General features: G+C 39.6%; 1 protein-coding gene across 2 annotated transcripts in view; it reads right to left on the reverse strand.

Annotated features, from left to right (window-relative positions):
- The window catches only part of camk2a (calcium/calmodulin-dependent protein kinase II alpha), a 410,473-nt gene that overhangs the window by 58,692 nt on the left and 330,400 nt on the right, over positions 1 to 21,381 (reverse strand). For both annotated transcript variants that reach the window (XM_039774535.1, XM_039774534.1), the window contains exons 9-12: positions 18,590 to 18,684; positions 12,905 to 13,027; positions 12,733 to 12,816; positions 9,798 to 9,840 (exon numbers count right to left, since the gene is read on the reverse strand). In XM_039774535.1, coding sequence (XP_039630469.1) covers positions 9,798 to 9,840; positions 12,733 to 12,816; positions 12,905 to 13,027; positions 18,590 to 18,684 — 345 coding nt within the window. The remainder of the gene's footprint in view (positions 1 to 9,797; positions 9,841 to 12,732; positions 12,817 to 12,904; positions 13,028 to 18,589; positions 18,685 to 21,381) is intronic.

Below are 21,381 nucleotides of genomic sequence, written 5' to 3' on the forward strand. Positions count from 1 at the left end.
TACTTCATGTCTAGAGGGCTCTAATAATGTTAACAGGGTGGGAGAGTCTATAAGGGCTTAAAATATATAAAAATAACCATACAAACTTATGGTTTCTACTTCGCGGATTTTCATCTATCGCGGGGGGTTCTGGAACGCAACCCCCGCGATCGAGGAGGGATTACTGTATACTTGATATCACTTTCATGATGAAATGCATTAAAGTGTGTATGTTACATTTTACAGATAAATCGTTCAATTCATTTAAATAATGAATACTGTTAATAATTACACACATGGGGGTGACACGGTGGCAGAGCAGTATGGCTGCTGTCTCGCAGGGAGTCACGTCGCTGGTATCCCCTGCTTGTATTCCACACTGTGCTCCAGTTTCCTTCCAAAGATATGCAGATTTGGGGATTTGGTGCCGCTAAAATGACGCTAGTGTATGTGTGTGCTTGTACTCACCTTGCGATGAGCTGAGGCCTCGTTTAGGGATTGTTTCTCACTCGTGCCCAATGCTTGCTGGAATGGACACATCCCTGGATTGATGGATTTAATCAATAAACATCATTTTTTAGAGATATTGCAGTAAGGTGTCATCGGAATTTAATGGGTGTTCCAGGCAATTCACCCGAACCTGTTCTCACCGTGATAATATCTTGCACTGCCACCTGGTGGATTCCTCCAGATTTATGTAAAGTACGCGCGCAAGTATTAACACTACAACGCTTGCGTAGCAGGAGCGTCCACTGCAGCATGTGTCGCGTCACGTGAAGTATATACCTGGCCTAAAGGGGCTACAGGGGCCTGAGAAATGTGTTTTTTAATTGCATTGAAAAAGCACAAAGTGGGAAAATTTCAAATTATTATTTTCCCAGGGAAACCCAGATGGGTGATTCAGCATCCTTGATGTGAAGGCCATTGTCTGTGTGGAGTCCACATGAAGTAATAACATCATCACGTGTAGAGTGGAAATCTTACATGCACTCAACAAGGGACAGTGATAAAGAATACTATAGTGAAATGGCTGAAGTCATCAGTTTCATTTTTTTTTTTTTTTGACCTGGCTAGAAGTATTCATTTATTCTTTGCTTTTATCCACATGTCTGCAGCTTTTTCTCTAGCTGCTCAGGTCCCACACCCTAAAAACATTTCATAGATGAATTGGGTCTCCATATTGGCCCCAAGTAGGTGAGTGTGTGGGCCCTGTGATGGCCTGGGCATCTTGTGCTCTGGCCCCTTTGTGTCCCTGCATTAGATCAAGCATCCTGAACACTAAGGGGGCTCTGCCCCCAAAACCCCAGACACAAGCCCTGGGTTCAAAATGACATTTTGTTTTTCCTTTTACCCTACGCAAAATGTCTTCTCCAAAAAAATCACCACAATTTCAACTCTTTTCCACCTCCACTCAGGAAAGCTTGTGTCTTCATCTTCTTCCAACACTTTTATGCGGGACCCAGGTATACCTTCGGTGCCACAATATTACAGCCAGTAAGGTCTTCCATGTCAGGTGGAAGCCAAGGTGGCTCCCAAAGAACCCTTCAGATTTGCCTATTGAGACTTCAGTTCCTATACAACCCTGCAATTGTACACATGGGGGTTTCATCTGTAGGATGTTGCCACTGAGCACATTGGGGAAGCATATCGTACCAAGAGACGGTCCCTCTCTGTCCTATTATATCATCATCCCAACTGAAAAAGTTTGGACAGTATGGAAAATGCAAAAAAAATGCATTCTTTAAATTTACTTTGACTTTTATTTCATTGCAGACAGAATGAATCCAAGATATTTCATGTTTGGCCTGGTCAACTTCATTTCATTTGTTAATATACATTGTCACACACGCATGTTTAGGGGACAATTACAGGGCTTGAATAAATGTATTTCCATGCTGGACCAGGAGGTGGCAAAGTGCACTAATTCTCTCTTTCCAATTTCTTGAAGACCATTCTCGGGAAATCCCGCCCTGTTCTGGGGCAGCCAATGTCGTCACTTCCAGCTCTGGTCCTGATGACATCACTTCCCCTGCAGGGGTTTAAAAAGCCACCATCTGAAGAGGATACTCACTTCTGTTTTGGACTCAATCGTGTGAACATGTCTTTGCTATTGAACAGATTTTGCAGACAGGAAATATTATATGGGTGGCTGCTCCAAACCTTCCCAATGTCTTTTGGTCGTTCTTGTTATAACATCCATTCCTACATTTCAGGCCTGAAAGACATTCCAAAAAACGTTGGAACGGTAAAGCATTCACCATTTTGTAATGCAGTCGTTCCTTCTCGAAACACTTAAAAATACGTTTTGTCACTGAGGATACCAAGCGATGAAACGTTTCAGATGTGATTTCGTCCAATTCCTCCTGCAAACACATCTTAAAGTGTGCAACAGTATGGGGTCATCATTGTCACATTTTTCCTCTCCAGATTCTCCACACATTCTCTACTTGAGACAGGTGAGGACTACAGGCAGGCCAGTCTAATACCTGGACCCTCTTCCTCTGCAGCCATATCTTTGTAAAGTATGCAGAACGTAGTTTTGCATTATCTTGTTGAAAAATGCAATGCATCTTGAAGGCAGCATATGTAACTTTGTGATTTAAGTGTAAATTATCTTTGCTAAGAGAACGGACACAACCCCATACCATGACAAACCCTGGCTTTTGGACTAGTTGCTAATAACAGTCTGGAAGGTCCTTTTCATCTTTGGTCCAAAGCACAGGGCATCTGTTTCTTCCAAAAAAGATCTGACCACAATACACATTTCCACTGTGTGATGGTCCATCGCAAATGCCTCTGAGCCTGGAGAAGTTGACACTGCTTCTGGACATGGTTCACATAAGGCTTCTTCTTCTTTTTTGCACATTAAAGTTTGAAGTTGCATTTGTGAATGTAACTCCATATGGTGGTACTTGACAAAGTGATCCTTTGCCCATGTGGTGATATCAGCTATTGATGAATGATGGTTTCTGATGTAGTGCCTGAAATCTGAGAGATTGGAGATCCCGGTTGTTCAGCTTACTGAAATTCCTCCAGATTTCTTGAATTGTTTAATAATATGATGCACTGTGGAGGGAGAAATATGTAAATCCCCTCCGAACTTTCTTTGATGAATATTTTTCTTAACCATTTCAATCATTTTCTCACACGTTGGTTGACAAAGTGGAGATCCTCTGCCCATCTCTGCTCCTCAAACACTCAGCCTTTCGTCGATGCTGCTCTTGTACCAAAGCAGGATTACAATCACCTGCTGACATCACCTCTTTGAAATCACATCATTATTTCATCATTTAACCTCACTACTGGCCCTAATTTGCCCCGTCAGATTTTTTTTTAGAATGTGTTGCAGGCCTGAAACTGAGGAATAAATGTATATTAACAAATGAAATGAGGCTGACCAGGCCAAACGTGCAATGTTTTGAGTTCATACTGTTTGTAATGAAATTAAAGTCAAAGCAAATTTAGGAATCATTGCATTTTTTCGCAGTAAGGAGACCCGGGTTTGCTTCCCGGGTCCTCCCTGCGTGGAGTTTGCATGTTCTCCCCGTGTCGGCTTGGGTTTCCTCCGGGTGCTCCAGTTTCCTCCCACAGTCCAAAGACATGCTGGTTAGGTGTATTGGCGATCCTAAATTGTCCCTAGTATGTGCTTGGTGTATGGGTGTGTGTGTGTGCCCTGCCCGGGATTTGTTCCTCCCTTGCACCCTGTGTTGGCTGGGATTGGCTCCAGCAGACCCCCATGACCCTGTGTTAGGATATAGCGGGTTCGACAATGACTTACTGACTGACTATTGTAGGTGCTTCCCGACCCAAGTGTTAATTCATACGCACTTCTTAGCAGGCTTCCTCTTGCACTCTGGGCAGTTGCAAACAGCAAACGCCATACATAATCGATGATATTATGGCACTCCAATCCTTTAGAATCCAAGATTTATATTTTATATCATTTTCATGATGAAATGCATTAAAGTATGTATATTACGTTTTACAGATAAATTGTTAACTTCTTTTAAAAAAAAAATTATACTGTTAATAATCAAACAAGTAGGGGGCACAGTTACACAATGGTAATGTGACTGCCTCGCCGTTAGGAGACCCGGGTTCGCTTCCCGGGTCCTCCCTGCGTGGAGTTTACATGTTCTCCCTGTGTCTGCTTGGGTTTCCTCCGGGTGCTCCAGTTTCCTCCCACAGTCCAAAGACATGCAGGTTAGGTGCATTGGCGATCCTAAATTGTCCCAAGTATGTGCTTGGTGTGTGGGTGTGTGTGTGTGTGTGTGTGCCCTGTGGTGGGCTGGCACCCTGCCCAGGGTTTGTTTCCTACCTTGTGCCCTGTGTTGGGCTGGGATTGGCTCCAGCATATCCCTGTGACCCTGTAGTTAGGATATAGCGGGTTGGATAATGGATGGATGTGCTTGGTGTGTGTGCCCTGCGGTGGTCTGGCGCCCTGCCCGGGATTTGTTCCTGCCTTACGCCCCATATTTTCTGAGATTGGCTCCAGCAGACCCCCGTGACCCTTTGTCAGGATATAGCGGACCGGACAATGACTGTTTTTTTTTTTACTGTATTTGCATTTTCCATACCATCCCAACGTTTTCTGATTTGGAGTTATATTATAATTTCCACCTGACCAGTTGAAGGACCACCCATTCCTGCCAGGATACCAGCTAATCCATGCTCTCTGTTACAGCAGGTATGTGACTGCTATGATATGTTCCTAGGACCCCTAAAAAACTTTCTTTAAGAAAAAAAAAATCATATGGATCTGAAGATCTTTCTTCTCTGTGGGTATTCTAAACTCCTGATGAACACTGGAATGTCACTATAAAAGCACCACTTATTTTGGTTATGGGGTCTTGCTTGGTGAAAGCCGACCCAGCATGTAAAGCTAAAAAAAGGCTGGAATCTCTTTTAGCATACCTCTACCCAAATTCAAAAATATCCCGGCTCCATAAGTTAAAAGCTCCATAAATCAACAGAAAGGAGATTCCATTCACATAATAAAACCAGAATACTGAGTTTGTGGGTAATGGTGTCTTCTGAGTCTCTCTGTATTAAGATTTTGAAGAATTCCTTCTCTGTGCAAATATGTCAATGGCACTTTCACACACACACACGCCAGCGCACATCCTAACAAACACTAGCAAGTGCTGGCACGTTACCACACTGCGAGTCGGTACTTTGCATTTCACGCTGCAATCACTGATTTGGAAGCTGCTTTTTACAACTGTCGATGTGCAAATGACTGGATGATTTCAAGCACAGTGCGGCATTGTAGAATGTAAATCTGAGAGTCAATATTGAGGCAAAGAACATATGAGATACACCATCCAGTCATCACCCACAAATGTGCATGTCGAAAGGCTTTCTACTGTGGCATCTGGATGTGAAATTCACAAAATATTCAAAAGCCAACCACATGTTTGGCAGTGCCAACCCTTGGCCACTAGAGGTCCTCGCTACCTAATGATTGGAATTGGAGACTGAACCAGGGATCTCAAACTCCAGGTTTTCATTCTAACCCTTTTCTTAATTAGTGACCTATTTTTTTTTTTTTTGCTACTAATTAACTTCTTTTGAACTAATTGTAATTGACTTGTTTTTTAAGATTTGTTCCCCGGAATTTCTACATCTTTCCTTTGAATTACTTCATTTCTTTCCTTAAAAAGAGATGAAATGTAAAACGAGTGAGCCAACAGAAGACCAACTATAAGCCAGGGCCTCAAACTCCAGCCAATTTCATTCCACCCAGTTGCTTAATTAGGTGCCAAGTCTTGTCATTAATTAAACCCATTCTTTAATTTCATGGCTTGTTGCTGTTCTCATTGTACAATAGTGGACATTTTAAAAATTGCTGATTTTTTCTTTACTTTTCTAAGAGCACTGTTAAAATGTTTTGGGGACCTGAGCAAATCAACATTCCTGAGACCTCCACCCTTTTTATTTTCAGGTATTGTATGATGGTCACAGTTTGCTGATCCTGTTTTGGTTCATTTTATATCTCGTTATTGTTTGACTTCTAATTAAGGAAAACAAAATAATTGAGGGGTCTGAGTCTTCAAGCACAAGTCGATTAAAATGAATTCAAAAGAAGTTAATTAGCAGCAAAAACAGGTCACTAATTAAGAAAAGGGCTATAATGAAAACTTGCAGCCACTGCGGTCCTCCAGGACTGGAGTTTGAGATCCCTGGACTAAACTGATAAGAGTCTGTTTTAACAATGTGTTTTATTTGTCCTTTATCAGTTTAAGGGTGGTCACAAATCCTGGTCTCTCCTGTTGTGTGTGTGGTTGTCCCTCAGGGATCAGTTCTTGAGCTCTTTCTTTGTTCTTCCACTTGGTCAGATTGCTCATTGTCTTGGCCTTAACCTTCACTGTTATGCAGAAGATATTCAGTTATCTCTTAGTTCACTTCTTTCACCGACTCTCCTCCCAATATATTAATGGATTGTATTTTAGGTATAAAACTTTGGATGTGGGATAACTTTCTTAATTTAAACAATTACAAATTTGAAGTTATACTGGCTGGAACCAAAATCCTTGCTACCTAAATCATCTCATTTTTCTGTTAATATTGATGTTGTGCTTGTTAAGCCTGATCATTTTGTCATATTTGACTCATTACTTATTTCTTTAGCCGCATATGAAGTTTCCCACAAAGACTACATTCTTTCCCCTCCGCTTGTCTTCAGACCATTTCTCACTTGTAATGATGCACAAACTTTGGTTCATGCTTTCATTACATCTTGTATTGATTATTCTAATTCTCCCTTCATTAGCTTTCCCACAAAGCCTTCACAATTTAGAAATCTGCCACTAGAGTCCTCACTTATACAATGCGTTCTGCCCACATCACCACCTTCTCTTTCAGTTTCATTCGTTACCAGTTCAGTCTCATATCAAGTTCTAAATCTTGCTTCTCACTTTCAAAATCCGGAATCACCTATTTAGTATAATGAACTCTTGATCTCTTAATTCCCTTCTCATTCTCTCGTAATCTACTTTTTACTGTCCCTCACACCTTCAGTGGTCCTTCAGTGCCATGGCCCCTGATCTTTGGAATTGTCCTTGCTGAGCTCTCCATGACTGTTCTTCCTTCTCTATTGTCAAACATGATTTAAAGACTTTTGTCTTTAATGAACATTTGTCTTTTTCCTGCACTGCCTAATTTCTTTTGGGATTGTTAAAGGCCCTTTATAAATCTAACCTATTATTATTATCTACAATTTTAAGATTACAATATCCACCATAAGAAAGATTTTTTGTATCCCAACAATACAATGCTTTGCTGTAAGTGAAGAATTTGAAGTTAAGTATGGCGTTCCACAGGGCTCAGTACTGGGACGTTTACTGTTTTTACTTTACAAGCATCCATTGGGGAACTATCACTAGAAAACATAAGATTAATTTTCACTTATATACAGATGACACCCAATTACATTATTATTATCTGCAATTTTCAGATTATAATATCCACCATAACAAAATAAGATTTTGTTCCCTTTTTTGTATATCAAGAATTTGAACTTAGGCTTTGGAAGTATTATACCAGTTAAATATGGTGTCCCGCAGGGCTCGGTACTGGGTCGTTTATTGTTTTCACTTTATATGCTTGCACTGGGATCTGTCATTAGAAAACATAATGTTAATTTTCACTCATATGCAGGTATTTTGTATACCTTTTTTTAGACCACTAGGGGGGCTTTGCCCCCTGCTCACTTTGCTCGCCAACCCCTTTCACCCCCTGACAGTGGCCACCTCTCCGAAACCCTTCTTAAACGGTGATACAATGGGAAACAAATATTTTTTTTCTTTAACTCCTCTTTGCTCGAGCAGCTGCTGTCGTGCTGTTGCTGCCCTCACACGTGATCTCCAATTCGCTCACCTACCCCTTCCCACCCTTCGCCAGCAGTAGGCACCGTTGTGAAGAGGGGGACTGAGCACACCTCAAGAAGACGCGGCTGCTCCTCCAAAACCCCTCTTAAACGGTGATACATTGGGAAACAAGTAACAGGTGTGCCACGTGATCTGCATTTCGTGCGGAGCTTCGAACGTTTAAAAAGCCTGTATAGCTTTCTTTTTTCGCAGTTCCGTTATTTCACCGAGTAATTTTTTTCAGATTGTTTGCGCTAATGCGATCTTTACTCTCATTTTGTGAGACTTTCAAATTTTCCTACTTCCATCATCTCTAACCTGCTCTGCATGTGTATCACGGGACTTGGTGTCTGAAGGCTGTAAGTATAACGTGACTTGTCCGTCTTGGGGGAAGTGTCCCTCTGTCTTTCTTGTAAAGATCACGTCTCGTCCCCGGGAAAAAGTCTCGTCTCAAGTTTTTTATTTTATCAAAGAGAGAAATTACGTTTCTCAGAGGATGTTCTTAATTAGTTGTGTCTGTCAGTTAAAGGAGTGGAGGGATGAGAACTATTTGTCGCTGAATGCAGAAAAAACAGAAATGTTTGCTATTGGAGGGAATGATGCTGACCACAACAACATTCTGTCACTCTTTAACTCTTCTGGAATCAACGTTAGTTTTACTGAATCAGCATTCAGTTTAGGTGTTAGTATTGGCACTCATATTTTATTCAAAACACACATAACAAAAACTATCCAAAGTTTTTATCTTAAAAATCTTGCTAAACTGGCCCTACTGTGTGTCTTGACCTTATGATGGGTTGGCACCCTGTCCAGGGTTTGTTCCTGCCTTGTGCCCTATGTTGGCTTGAATAGGTGCCACACCCCCCGGCCACCCCCCTAATCCCCAGCCCCATGACCATAGTGTGGATTAAACTGGTTTTAAAAGTTTCCAGCTGTGTCCCTGTGTTCTTGTTGGACTCATTTTAGACTAATATCCTGGTTACACTTAATCAATTCTCATCATAATTTGAATGAGTTCACCAAAAAGAACACTGAGACACCTGAAGGAAGCAGGATGAATTTCACACAAATGTTGGAAAATATTGCTTCACTCAAAATAGAACCATTTCTACTGTATTTGGAATAAATGACTAAGTAGGGAGGAAGATAGACAGTACTGCTCTAAGGACTTCAAAACTTGACTGGATGTTATTTTACCAGAGTTAAGTGAACAGAGTTTGGCAAGCTATGTTAGGGTGCTGTCTCCTTACATGGCTTTTTCAGCGATTTTCAGTCACAGACTTCATTTACATAATCTTAGCAAAGCGTGGGGTAGTCGTTATCCATGTTTGTGACTGCCACAGGTTAAATCTGACATCCAAAGTAACCAAGTCCAAATTTCTCGACAAAATCGAACAGGTTTGAGAGCTGCCATCCAATGAGCAGTCACCAGGAGTTACAATGCATATCATGCAGCAAAGAAAAAAAAAGGAACATGGGTTGTTGTGGACCTGACAAACAGAAGAGAGGCACATCTCCCTGGTATTTTGTGTTTTTACGTACCTTGACAGAAAGGAAGAAAGAAAAAAAAGGGATGGAACTGCGGGTGAACTCGCCATACCTGTAAAGCATCCATACAGCTTCAGCTTCCTCAGACAAAAGGGTGAGCTTGCAATATTTCTGAATTGTGAAACTGTCAACATGGAGTCGTCTATTTTGTCATGCCCTGCAATTTCTAGTCATGTTATCTGATATACTCAAGCGACAAGATCAGCAACTGCATTTGTCAAGTCTGACATCCTCTTCGAATAGAAGTCATGTAATATGCCACCGGCTTTAACCTGACTGGCCTATTCTCATCAGAATGAACCTTACAATAGTTCTTGTCTCTTTACAGCACTAATTTGCCCTCCAATTAAACCAAATGAATATGGTAGCCATTGTGCAATCACCTGAATCCTTGACACTCACCTGAAAAGTTTCTTGTAGCCAGCATTGTGGTAAGAATTGCCCCCTGGAAAAAATAAAATAAAGACAAATTAGATTTATTAAAATTAATAGAGATGGCACTAGCACAGTGATATTTCAATAGGTCATCCTTTCACTTTGAAGCTAGGAAAACTTAATGAGGAAAAAGTTGGCTTCTAGACAGAAAAGCCTAGGCATGTAGTTCTTGTGCATGTGTCCAGAGGCAGCTGCTGCTTGCAGGCTACACACTGATGATTGGTTTAAACTGTGGGCCATTTTAGAGGCCTCACTCCTTTGTTATTTTGTGCTGCTACAGCAATCCTAACAATTCCCTTTTCGAGGTTATTGTAGGGGTTGCCAGTTACGTGATGCGGAAATGAAATAGATAGATAGATAGATAGATAGATAGATAGATAGATAGATAGATAGATAGATAGGAAAGGCACTGTATGATAGATAGATAGATAGATAGATAGATAGATAGATAGATAGATAGATAGATAGATAGATAGATAGATAGATAGATAGATAGATAGATAGATAGATACTTTGTTAATCACAAGGGGAAATTCACATAATCCAGCAGCAGTATACTGCTTTCCCAAGCGCAGGCAGCAGGATGGCTGACCTATCACCCCCAAACCAAACTGAGCAATCAGGTTGCTCAGAGGGACTGGACACACATACTGCAGTGTTTTATCATATAGTAGATTGTTGAAATGATGTTTTATATCACTGTTGCACCCCTATTTAAGATGGTGGCACACCTAGGCCCACATTCAAGTGTTTGGATAGATGAGCTTAAAACAATATTGTACTCATGTGGGTTGAATTCAGCTTTGTTAAGTTTAACTTGTATGTAATGTTATTTTCTTTTTAGTAAAAGCTAGTTTTGATTGTATTGGATGCTATTTCCTTCAAATAAAATCTATAAAAATATAATAAAAAAATATTACATCTACTCTAAATTTTATAACAGTTATGGAAAGGAAACCTAGAACTTTGTAAGGCTAGAACTTTTGCCTTCAGTTTGTAACCTTCTGTGACGCATCTGGCTGAAATTACTTTGTATTTTATGTTTTACTAGCCACAGTACCTGTGGAAGACAGAAAATAGAATATTTAAAAATATTTCCCGTTTCTTGCCCTACATGTACTTTCAGCACCTTTCCTCTGCATTTCCATATGTAAATGTCTCTTTCCCGGCAGTTCCTCTTTTGAGCATGCGCCTGTCAAGCATGCTTCTCAGACTCTGTTGTTATTTTCAAGATGCCTTTCTTGCCTGCTGTCCAGTTTTATTCTCTCCGTCTTTGAAGGCGACTCTCTCAGCATGCCTCATATGCCTTTACTCCTCTTGTGTGTCTTACACTTCCTCTTTTGTTGCATCACCAAAGCCAAACTGACCAATCACCCCCAAACCAAACTGACCAATCAGGTTGCTCAGAGGGACTGGACACACATACTGTAGTGTTTTATCATATAGTGGATTGTTGTCTTTATTAATTTTAAGTTATTTTTCATGTGTGTAGTTTTTATTTAATATGTGATGTGAAAATTGTGTTATGTCCCTTTAAATCTAGTTCTTTTCATTGTTCTTTGTGTGTGGAGCTCCGCAAGGCAAGGCCACCCTGACATTGCCACTCCTGATTTTTTACTTTTTTATAATACTAGGGGGCTTCGCTCACCAACCCCCCGGCTTGTGCTACTCACCAGCCACTTCGCATCTCTGCTGTTCGCGTATGGATATCACTTTCACCAAACAACAAATCTTTTAATTCTTGCAGATAGGCCTCTTCATTGGGAAGAAACATTACTTTTTCCTGATGCCAACATAAATTAGATGATCTACAAGTCTTCATCTTAAAGTTTAAAGCCAAACAATATCTACATACTTCTGTCATATCACCTATGTCCATATATTTGATCTCTTTTCGCTGTTCCATTATTTCACTGAGTAATAATTTCCATTTGTTTGTGCTAATACGATCTTTACTCTCAGTTTTTTGAGACTTTAGAATTTTAGTACTTTCATAATCTCTAACCTGCTCTGCATGTGTATCGCGCCAATATTTTTGAACCTCTTTACGACATTCTACTTTGTCTTCGACTCTTTGTCTTTTATTTCCAAACCCCACTTGGAGCTGAGAGTGCAGGAACTGTGTCTGACAATAGCATTGACACAAATGAGAAGTGAGTGGATTGTGGGCGTGCCAACCACTTCGCGTCTCTGCTACTCGCATATGTGGATTTTACTTTCATCAAACAACAAATCTTTGTCTTTTCTTCTTCTACTGTTTGTCTTTTATTTCCACCCCTGCTTGGACCTGTTTGGTTTTCAATTCATCGATTGGCACAAAGTCTTGTCTCACAGGACGTAAAATTATCTCTCTGAAAAAGTCTCGTCTCTCTGAAAAGTCTTGTCTCGTCCCAACATTTTTCATATAATAAAGAGAAATCTTTGTTATATAAATGTTTTTTATATTTTTTGTGCACATGCTGGAGTTTAACAGTAACCCTCCTCTTTGTGGGGCTTTCACTTTATTTTTTTGTGATATTTATAGTTGTTTTGGCAGCTCCCGATTTTTGGGCCTGTTCCAGATGAAGCCTGAATGGATAAAATGATCCTCTGCTGGGCAGACTAGTAAAGTTCCTGGCTGAAACTTAAAGGCCTCACCTACAGTATTTGGTTTTGGAGGAAACTCCATATCATGACACAACTCTGATTTTTTGATGATTTTTTTTTGCTCGATTTGACATTTTAGCGTCGATCCACACCTTTTTTGGATTGGCATTTTTCCAGATTTGGCCACAACTTACTAATATTCTGGACAGTCTTATTCAAGTTGGGTTGCTGATCAGCCTTGCCTTGGGGAAGCAGAGAAAAAATCGCAGTCATGGCATAAAAGGGAAGAGGCATCTGCCAGCACAAATACTCATACCTTGAGTTTTCTTCTTGCGTTGAACTTTTTCAGGCAGTCCACAGTCTCCTGTCTGTGCATGCATGAGGCCACAGTTGAGCGATGCTGAGAAGAGAGAAAGAGGACAAGAAAGTGAATGAGTCCAAAGCATAGAAGGTAGCACGCTTTGAAGAACAGGAAGCACTAAGCTCACCGATATCCAGGGGTGTTTGAGGGCCTCCGCCGCTGTGATCCGCTTAGCGGGGTTTATTGTGAGCATCTTGTTGATGAGGTCTTTGGCCTCAGGAGTGACAGTGTCCCACTCGGGTGAGGGAAACTAGGCAGGAAAAAAATGACAAAGTTGATTGTTTCAATGATATGTGTCAAAATAGATGAAATTATACAGTGGGATTATGAAAGTTTACATTGTCGTATTATCTTTGGAATTTACTCTTTCAGAAAGTAATTAGAAACACATTGCTATGTAAATTCTATATTTTTATATTATTATGCAATGTGATTTGTGTATCAATTGTGAACAGCATACAAGTGGCCTACCTAAATAACTTGGAGCATTTATAGTTAATATTAACTTGAAGTGTAAATTTACTCTAAGTTTAATCATTGTGTCCCATCTCTAATTTTACTTGGACAATGCAATGAGGAGAAAAGCTACAGTTTTATTTAGTAAAATGCAGTTATGTCTTATCACATACTTTTCCATTTTCCTTTTTATAATTTATGAGGTTGCTAGTGCTAACATTCACATTTTTTTAATTCTTTCTTTGCTAGTTGCAGTTGGTTTGGGGGATTTATATTATTATTACTGTGTTTCTGATTCAACCGCATTTTCTTGTATGGTTGCAGGTGTGGTGTTTATCTGATAGAAAGGGAGCCAATGGTGACCAATGATGGACAACAGAAAACAATATCAAAACATTCATAAAAAAAATCTTATGTTCCTCGTTTAGCATAATCCACATGTTAAACCATCGATCCATAGGCTCACATCTTGCAAAATATATGCACTTTCTGCTAAAAACTCCAGAAATTCAAAGAAGTCCACAAACAGGAAGCTCCGTCACATAGGGTTGTGCTTTTGAACTGAATACCCGCCTCTCCCGTTCATCCATTGGTCAAGAGTTCTGTTTTAAATGCAAAAGCACCACCCCTGTTAAGGTGTTTCTTGGATGACTTGCCATATGGATTAGGCGTCACAAGTTTAATGGGAGATTTTTTTGGATGGATGGGTGTTTTTTATATTGCTCGCTGTTGTCTAGTGTTGGTCACCATTGCTCCTGTTCTATTTAGAAATGTTGTTATGTCTGTTTTCCATGAAAACGTGAGATTAAACATCACTACAAAATACAAGGGGTTATTAACATATAAAAAAGTATCATATAAGGCTGGAGTATTCCTTTAACACTTTGAATGCGAAGTAAGAGTTAAGTCGTATCTCACTGAGCCTGTCAAGGTGCGATGTACAATATAACGCGCATCTCATTGTACAACCACTATTGATGCAGTCAGCTTGCTGCTGAGCTTTGAGGCCACTTCTCAGTTATCTACTATAGTGCGGCTATCTAGTGGATAGCCATTGAAATTTTTTGGAAAACACTGTTATAAATTGACAGTCCATATTTACAGTATATCATCATGAAAAAGGTATAAAGCTGATGTTTTGAAACACCTAGATTTGTTGCAAGATAATGACAGTGATCAAGACAGTGACAATCAATTGAATGATGTGAGACCTGTAGGCTCTAGTATTGATGAAGATTGCTGCCCCAAAGGCATTTCTTCTTCACAAGGTGTCTACCTCGTCACAACTGTTAAGACAGCACTTACATGGACATTCTGCCACCCACTATGTGCAGCCACCGCCCATCAAATGTGTTGTGTGCAACAAGTGTGGGCAGTGCAAAGAAACACGTCATGTTTACAGCACATGTTCTTCTAAGCCTACGGTCTACGAGGTGCTATGCTTCTAGGACTCTCATTGAAATGGAGACTTTTAGTCATTTTGCTGCTCAAAATAAAGAAATAAAAAATTTATTAACATTTTTAACAGTTACTGTTGATAAAAAGTTGCTTTCTAATGCATTTCAATATACAGTGCATTCGGAAAGTATTCACAGCGCATCACTTTTTCCACATTTTGTTATGTTACAGCCTTATTCCAAAATGGATTCAATTCATTTTTTTCCTCAGAATTCTACACACAACACCCCATAATGATAACATGAAAAAAGTTTACTTGAGATTTTTTCAAATTTATTAAAAATAAAAAAACTGAGAAATCACATATACATAAGTATTCACAGCCTTAGCTCAATACTTTGTCGATGCACCTTTGGCAGCAATTACAGCCTCAAGTCTTTTTGAATATGATGCCACAAGCTTGGCACACCTATCCTTGGCCAGTTTCGCCCATTCCTCTTTGCAGCACCTCTCAAGCTCCATCAGGTTGGATGGTAAGCATCGGTGCACAGCCATTTTAAGATCTCTCCAGAGATGTTCAATTGGATTCAAGTCTGGGCTCTGGCTGGGCCACTCAAGGACATTCACAGAGTTGTCCTGAAGCCACTCCTTTGCTTTCTTGGCTGTGTGCTTAGTGTCGTTGTCCTGCAGAAAGATGAACGGTCGCCCCAGTCTGAGGTCAAGAGCGCTCTGGAGCAGGTTTTCATCCAGGATGTCTCTGTACATTGCTGCAGTCATCGTTTCCTTTATCCTGACTAGTCTCCCAGTTCCTGTCGCTGAAAGACATCCCCACAGCATGATGCTGCCACCATCATACTTCACTGTAGGGATGGTATTGGCCTGGTGATGAGTGGTGCCTGATTTCCTCCAAACGTGACGCCTGGCATTCACACCAAAGAGTTCAATCTTTGTCTCATCAGACCAGAGAATTTTGTTTCCCATGTTCTGAGAGTCCTTCAGGTGCCTTTTGGCAAACTCCAGGCGGGCTGCCATGTGCCTTTTACTAAGGAGTGGCTTCCGTCTGGCCACTCTACCATACAGGCCTGATTGGTGGATTGCTGCAGAGATGGTTGTCCTTTTGGAAGGTTCTCCTCTCACCACAGAGGACCTCTGGAGCTCTGACAGAGTGACCATCAAGTTCTTGGTCACCTTCCTGACTAAGGCCCTTCTCCCCCGATCACTCAGTTTAGATGGCCGGCCAGCTCTAGGAAGAGTCCTGGTGGTTTTGAACTTCTTCCACTTACGGATGATGGAGGCCACTGTGCTCATTGGGACATTCAAAGCAGCAGAAATTTTTCTGTAGCCTTCCCCAGATTTGTGCCTCGAGACAATCCTGTCTCGGAGGTCTACAGACAATTCCTTTGACTTCATGCTTGGTTTGTGCTCTGACATGAACTGTCAACTGTGGGACCTTCTATTGTATTGAGACAAAGTATTGAGCTAAGGCTGTGAATACTTATGTATATGTGATTTCTCAGTTTTTTTATTTTTAATAAATTTGAAAAAATCTCAAGTAAACTTTTTTCACGTTGTCATTATGGAGTGTTGTGTGTAGAATTCTGAGGAAAAAAATGAATTTAATCTATTTTGGAATAAGGTTATATCATAACAAAATGTGAAAAAAGTGATGTGCTGTGAATACTTTCCAGATGCACTGTATCATACTATATTTTATCATACTAGGGGGCTTCACCCCCTGCTCGCCAACCCCCCGGCCTTTGCTATGTGCCAGCCACTTTATGTCACTGCCGCTTTTCACTTTCAGCAAACAACAAATCTTTTAGTTCTTGCGGATATGCCTCTTCATTGTGAAAAAACACTAGTTTTCCCTGATAGCAACATGAATTAGAATTAGACAATGTACAAGTCTCCGTCTTAAAGTTCAAATCTGAAAAATATATTAAATCTCTTTTCGCTATTCCGTTATTTCACTGAGTAATAATTTCCATTTGTTTGAGCTATTGCAATCTTTACTATCATTTTTTTGAGACTTTCAAATTTTAATACTTTCATTATCTCTAACTTGCTCTGCATGTTTTTGGATTCTTAACGATGTTCTACTTTTATTTACTCTTTGTCTTTTATATCCGGTCCCGGGTATGGTTAAATGTCTTGGCACAAAGTCTCGTCTCGCAGGACAAAAAAGTATCTCTCTGAAAAAGTCATGTCTCGTCCCAGGTCAAAAAGTCTTGTCTTGTCCCAGGATTTTTTTTATTATAATAGAGAGATATGCATGGACCAATACTGCAGCAGCACCCTAGTAATAAATGGTCCTGCAGTCAATGTGTTAAGTGAAGAAAACTTGTTGTAGCTGCAGGTGAGTATGGCAGGATCAAGCATGAGCCAAACACATGCCAAAAGAAATCTCTCAGTCTAAAGTTTGTTTTTAAAAAGGTTCAGTGAAATTTCAAAGCAAACAGTTAATGCAAGGATAGAGAAAAGTTTTAACACACGCAGAATAAAAGACAAAAAAAAAAGGAAAATGTTTCTCCTTGTTAAACGACAATTGTTTCTGTACTTAAGGACGAGTTATTTCTCTATGCTGTACTTCATATTCAGTTTGTTGTAAATGTACAGCTCTGCACAAACAACTGAGCACATTGAGGCTCGGTTTGAAACTGTGGGCTCTTCATGGCTTACACAGAGCAAGGCAAGTCACTTTCTGACACTAATCTGCAATCAGATGGACAAGAAATAGTTAGAAAATACCAATTCAATTCAGCTTGTGGGGGTTACAGATAGATAGATAGATAGATAGATAGATAGATAGATAGATAGATAGATAGATAGATAGATAGATAGATAGATAGATAGATAGATAGATAGATAGATAGATACTTTATTAATCCCAAGGGGAAATTCACAGAATCTTCCATATACTACGATCTAATTTATAGGCAAACATTTAACATAACTAAGAAAATACTTCTATGAACTCAACATGGCACCGAAATAACTGGCAAATGGCTCTTACACTTGTTTTTTAGTGGATTGAAGCCACCTGTAATTTGGAATCTTTAAACCATTTAGCATTAGACAAGCATAAAATGTATCAAGATTATAAGGTATAAATTTCAAGCATGAAATAATGCTTTTGTTTTCTGCTTTTATATTATTTATTTTTAAGAATTTATATACAATTTGTATATGCCAATGAACCCACTTCTGTCACATATCAGTGTTATTAAAAGTGGCAGTGACTGAACTTACCTGTTCTCTGTGAACATGAATGACTGTTTAGGGTACCTTAATTTAACCTGAACATTTGGCATAGTCGGCATGATCATCAATTGGACCCTAAACTAAAAATTCCAGTGGGGTGACTTTTTTTTTTTAACACTCAGTTTTACAAATCATGTTTAAACAAGACGCACTTCTATTGTGCTGCCTGTCTAAGCAATCAAAAGAAACTATAAATGATATCAAGTTCATAACGTGAGTCATCGGTGACATAAATAAAAATGGCCTGTAGAGATCAAGCAGCGCACCTATTTTTACAGGAGAGCTACTGAGGTCAGCTACAAGTAATGGCCTGGATTTTAATTGCACAGTCAATACATGTTTCATTTTCAGAAAGGTATGACTACCAGATACTACTGTTTCTAAGAAGAGCAGATCGACAAATTTGATAAACACAATGAAATAGCTTCACATTTAAAATGTCATGAACAAGCGTCAGCACAGAAGCATTATGTCAAGCCGATGTAAGAAAAGTGAGCATTTAACACTGAAATACACGTTGTTACCGACAATTTAATTATATTTATTTAGTGCTGTGTTTGGCCGGATGCTCTGAAAGTTACAAAAGCACTTTGCCTTGTTGCACTCCCACGTAAAAGCAGGGGGAAATGCAGCAAATTGGATTCCAGCTGAGAAGCAAAGAGCTTGTCTCTCTTAAAGAACGTCTAGAGTCACTCACATCATAGGCGCCGGCTTTGATCTGTTGGTACAGTCGATGCTGATCCTCATCCCAAAATGGTGGATATCCAACAAGGAGGATATATAAAATGACACCTGTGGGATGAGAAATTGTTCAATTAGCGGCAGTGAAACAGGGAATTAAAACGCAGGATGAACTGTCTGAAATGATCTTAACGTAAAAGCTCTGCTAAAGTTACAATAATCTGCTGTAATCGATGCTATGACTGAGTAGATCTGTTGCTCCTGTAATTTTGGTTTCTGCTTGAGGTTCCTGCCTCACATTAAAATAGGAAGTTCTCATCATGGTCAAGAGGAAGCAACTTGTACCACAGCCTGGCAAACCAGCCCAACCAACCATTTATTGTAGACAAACTGGTGAACACATTTTATTTTTAGACATGTTTATTTGTTCTCATTTGTGGCATTGCCTTTCTGGCCCAAATTTAGACAATAAACTCCTCAACAGAGAAACATCACCTTTTAAGTGCAAATATTTTAAACCCCAATGATCTGAAACGGGAAAAAAATGTTCTAGAACAGGGATTGCCGAGTCTGGCGGACCACCATGGCTGGTTAGAATGAAAGCCTGCAGCCATGGTGGCCCTCCAGGACCGGAGTTGGGGACTCCTGTTCTAGAAGACACTTTTGGTCAAGCACTTTTACTATATGACATTCAGTGGCCATAAGGAAATTAAGTGGCTATTGATTGTGATTTTGTTTTCTGAAAACTATGCATATTATGGATTCTGGCCTGCTGATAACAAAAAATTATCTTTAAATTTTCCTATCACACATCATTTAATTGTAATTGCCTGTGTTTTGTTGTGTTGTCTCATATTATTAATATGCAACTGGAACTTCTGTAGTGATCTAAAAGTTGTGTCAATGCAGTTCGCAGTTTGCTTAATAAGGTCAAAAAAGTGTGACATATACAACATATACAACAACTTGTTGACCCAAAAAAGATATTTCTCTTCTCTTCATATAAAACCTGGACTAATGAAAATTTTTCAAAAGCGATGAACAACGAAGGTAAAGAATTTCAGTACCTGAGATAAATTAAAGAATTAGTCTGAAGATTAATGAAGATTAAAGAAGTAGTTTGGCATCAATGCCCTTCCCTGAGTGTAATGTCAATAGAACATTAGAAACAATCTAGACTAGAACAGGCCATTCAGCCCAACAAAACTCACCAGTACTGTCCACGTAATTCTTACAAAATAACATCAAGTCGAGTTTTGAAGGTCCCTAAAGTCCTCCTGTCCACCACATTACTTGGTCTCTTATTTCAAGTGTCTGTGGTTCTCTGTGTGAAGAAAACATCCTAATGTCTGTGCAAAATTCACCCTTAACAAGTTTCCAACTGTGTCCCCGTGTTCTCGATGAACTCATTTTAAAGTCACCGTCTTGATCCACTGGATTAATTCCTTTTATAATTTTAAACACTTCAATCAGGTCTCCTTTAAATTTTTTTTTGCTTAAACTGTAAAGGCTCAGTTCTTTTAATCTTTTCTCATAATTCAACCCCTGTAGCCCTGGAATCAGCCTATTCGCTCTTCTCTGGACTTTTTCTAGTGCTGCTGTGTCCTTTTTGTAGCCTGGAGACCAAAACTGCTCCCAGTACTCCAGATGAGGCCTCACCAGTGTGTTTTAAAGCTCGAGGAGAACCTCCTGTGACTTGTACTCCACACATCAAGGCGCTATATAACCTGACATTCTGTTAGCCTTCTTAATGGCCTCTGCACACTGTCTGGAAGTTGATAGTGCAGAGTCCACTATGACTCCTAAATCCTTCTCATAAGGGTGTACTTTTGATTTTCAAATCTCCCATTGTGTATTCAGACGTCAAATTTTGACTTCCTACATGTAACTCTTTAAATTTACTGACATTAAATTTCATCTGCCACTAATCTGCCCAAGTCTGCATGCTGTCCAAGTCCCCCTGTAATGATTCTGCAAACATTACCAGCTTGTTATTTACATTTCTATCCAAATCATTTAGAGATATTTTTAGCAGCGGCCATAGCACTGACCCCTGAGGGACTCCATTCTTAACGTCAGCCAGTTCTAATAAGATTCCTCACACCATTACCCTCTGCTTCATATGTCTGAGCCAGATTTGCAGTACACTCTGAACACCCACTTCTTTTAGGCTGATGCCCATCCAGCATTTAAGAGGACAGATGCAATTAGCCAATTTAAGACAGCAAAACACGAGGCGCATGTTTGTGTATCCGGCCATCATGCCATCTATAACAGGACTGGAATGGAATAAGCAATAAGAAGCGCAAAAAAAACAGGAATGTAAGGGCTGGCTTATCTCATGTACGAAAGTTCACAAGTGCATGATGCAATCAAAACAGAAATACTTTCTTACAATACCATTGTACTATTATGTTTTAATAAACAGGTGACAAGCTATGCTGATATAAATATATCTAAGAATGTATTTCTAATATAAAAGTTAATATATATTTTAAATCCTTCTATAAATTATTGAAGTATTCTGTGAACCCAGGGCTCTGCTGTGACACAACAATGCTAAGCACTGCACCACCATACTATCTCTATTGGCTTACTTTTTATTTCAAACTCTTAAATTCACTTTACAGGGAAAATATACAGTAATAGAGAAATCATCATTATTAGACAGACTATGTGTTTAGTAGGTACACCTGTCAAGTAGCATGGATAGATAGATAGATAGATAGATAGATAGATAGATAGATAGATAGATAGATAGATAAGACACTATTTGATAGCTAGATAACGCACTTTATGGTCGATAGA

Source organism: Polypterus senegalus, chromosome 13 (assembly GCF_016835505.1).
Source record: "Polypterus senegalus isolate Bchr_013 chromosome 13, ASM1683550v1, whole genome shotgun sequence".
Classification (NCBI taxonomy): domain Eukaryota; kingdom Metazoa; phylum Chordata; class Cladistia; order Polypteriformes; family Polypteridae; genus Polypterus; species Polypterus senegalus.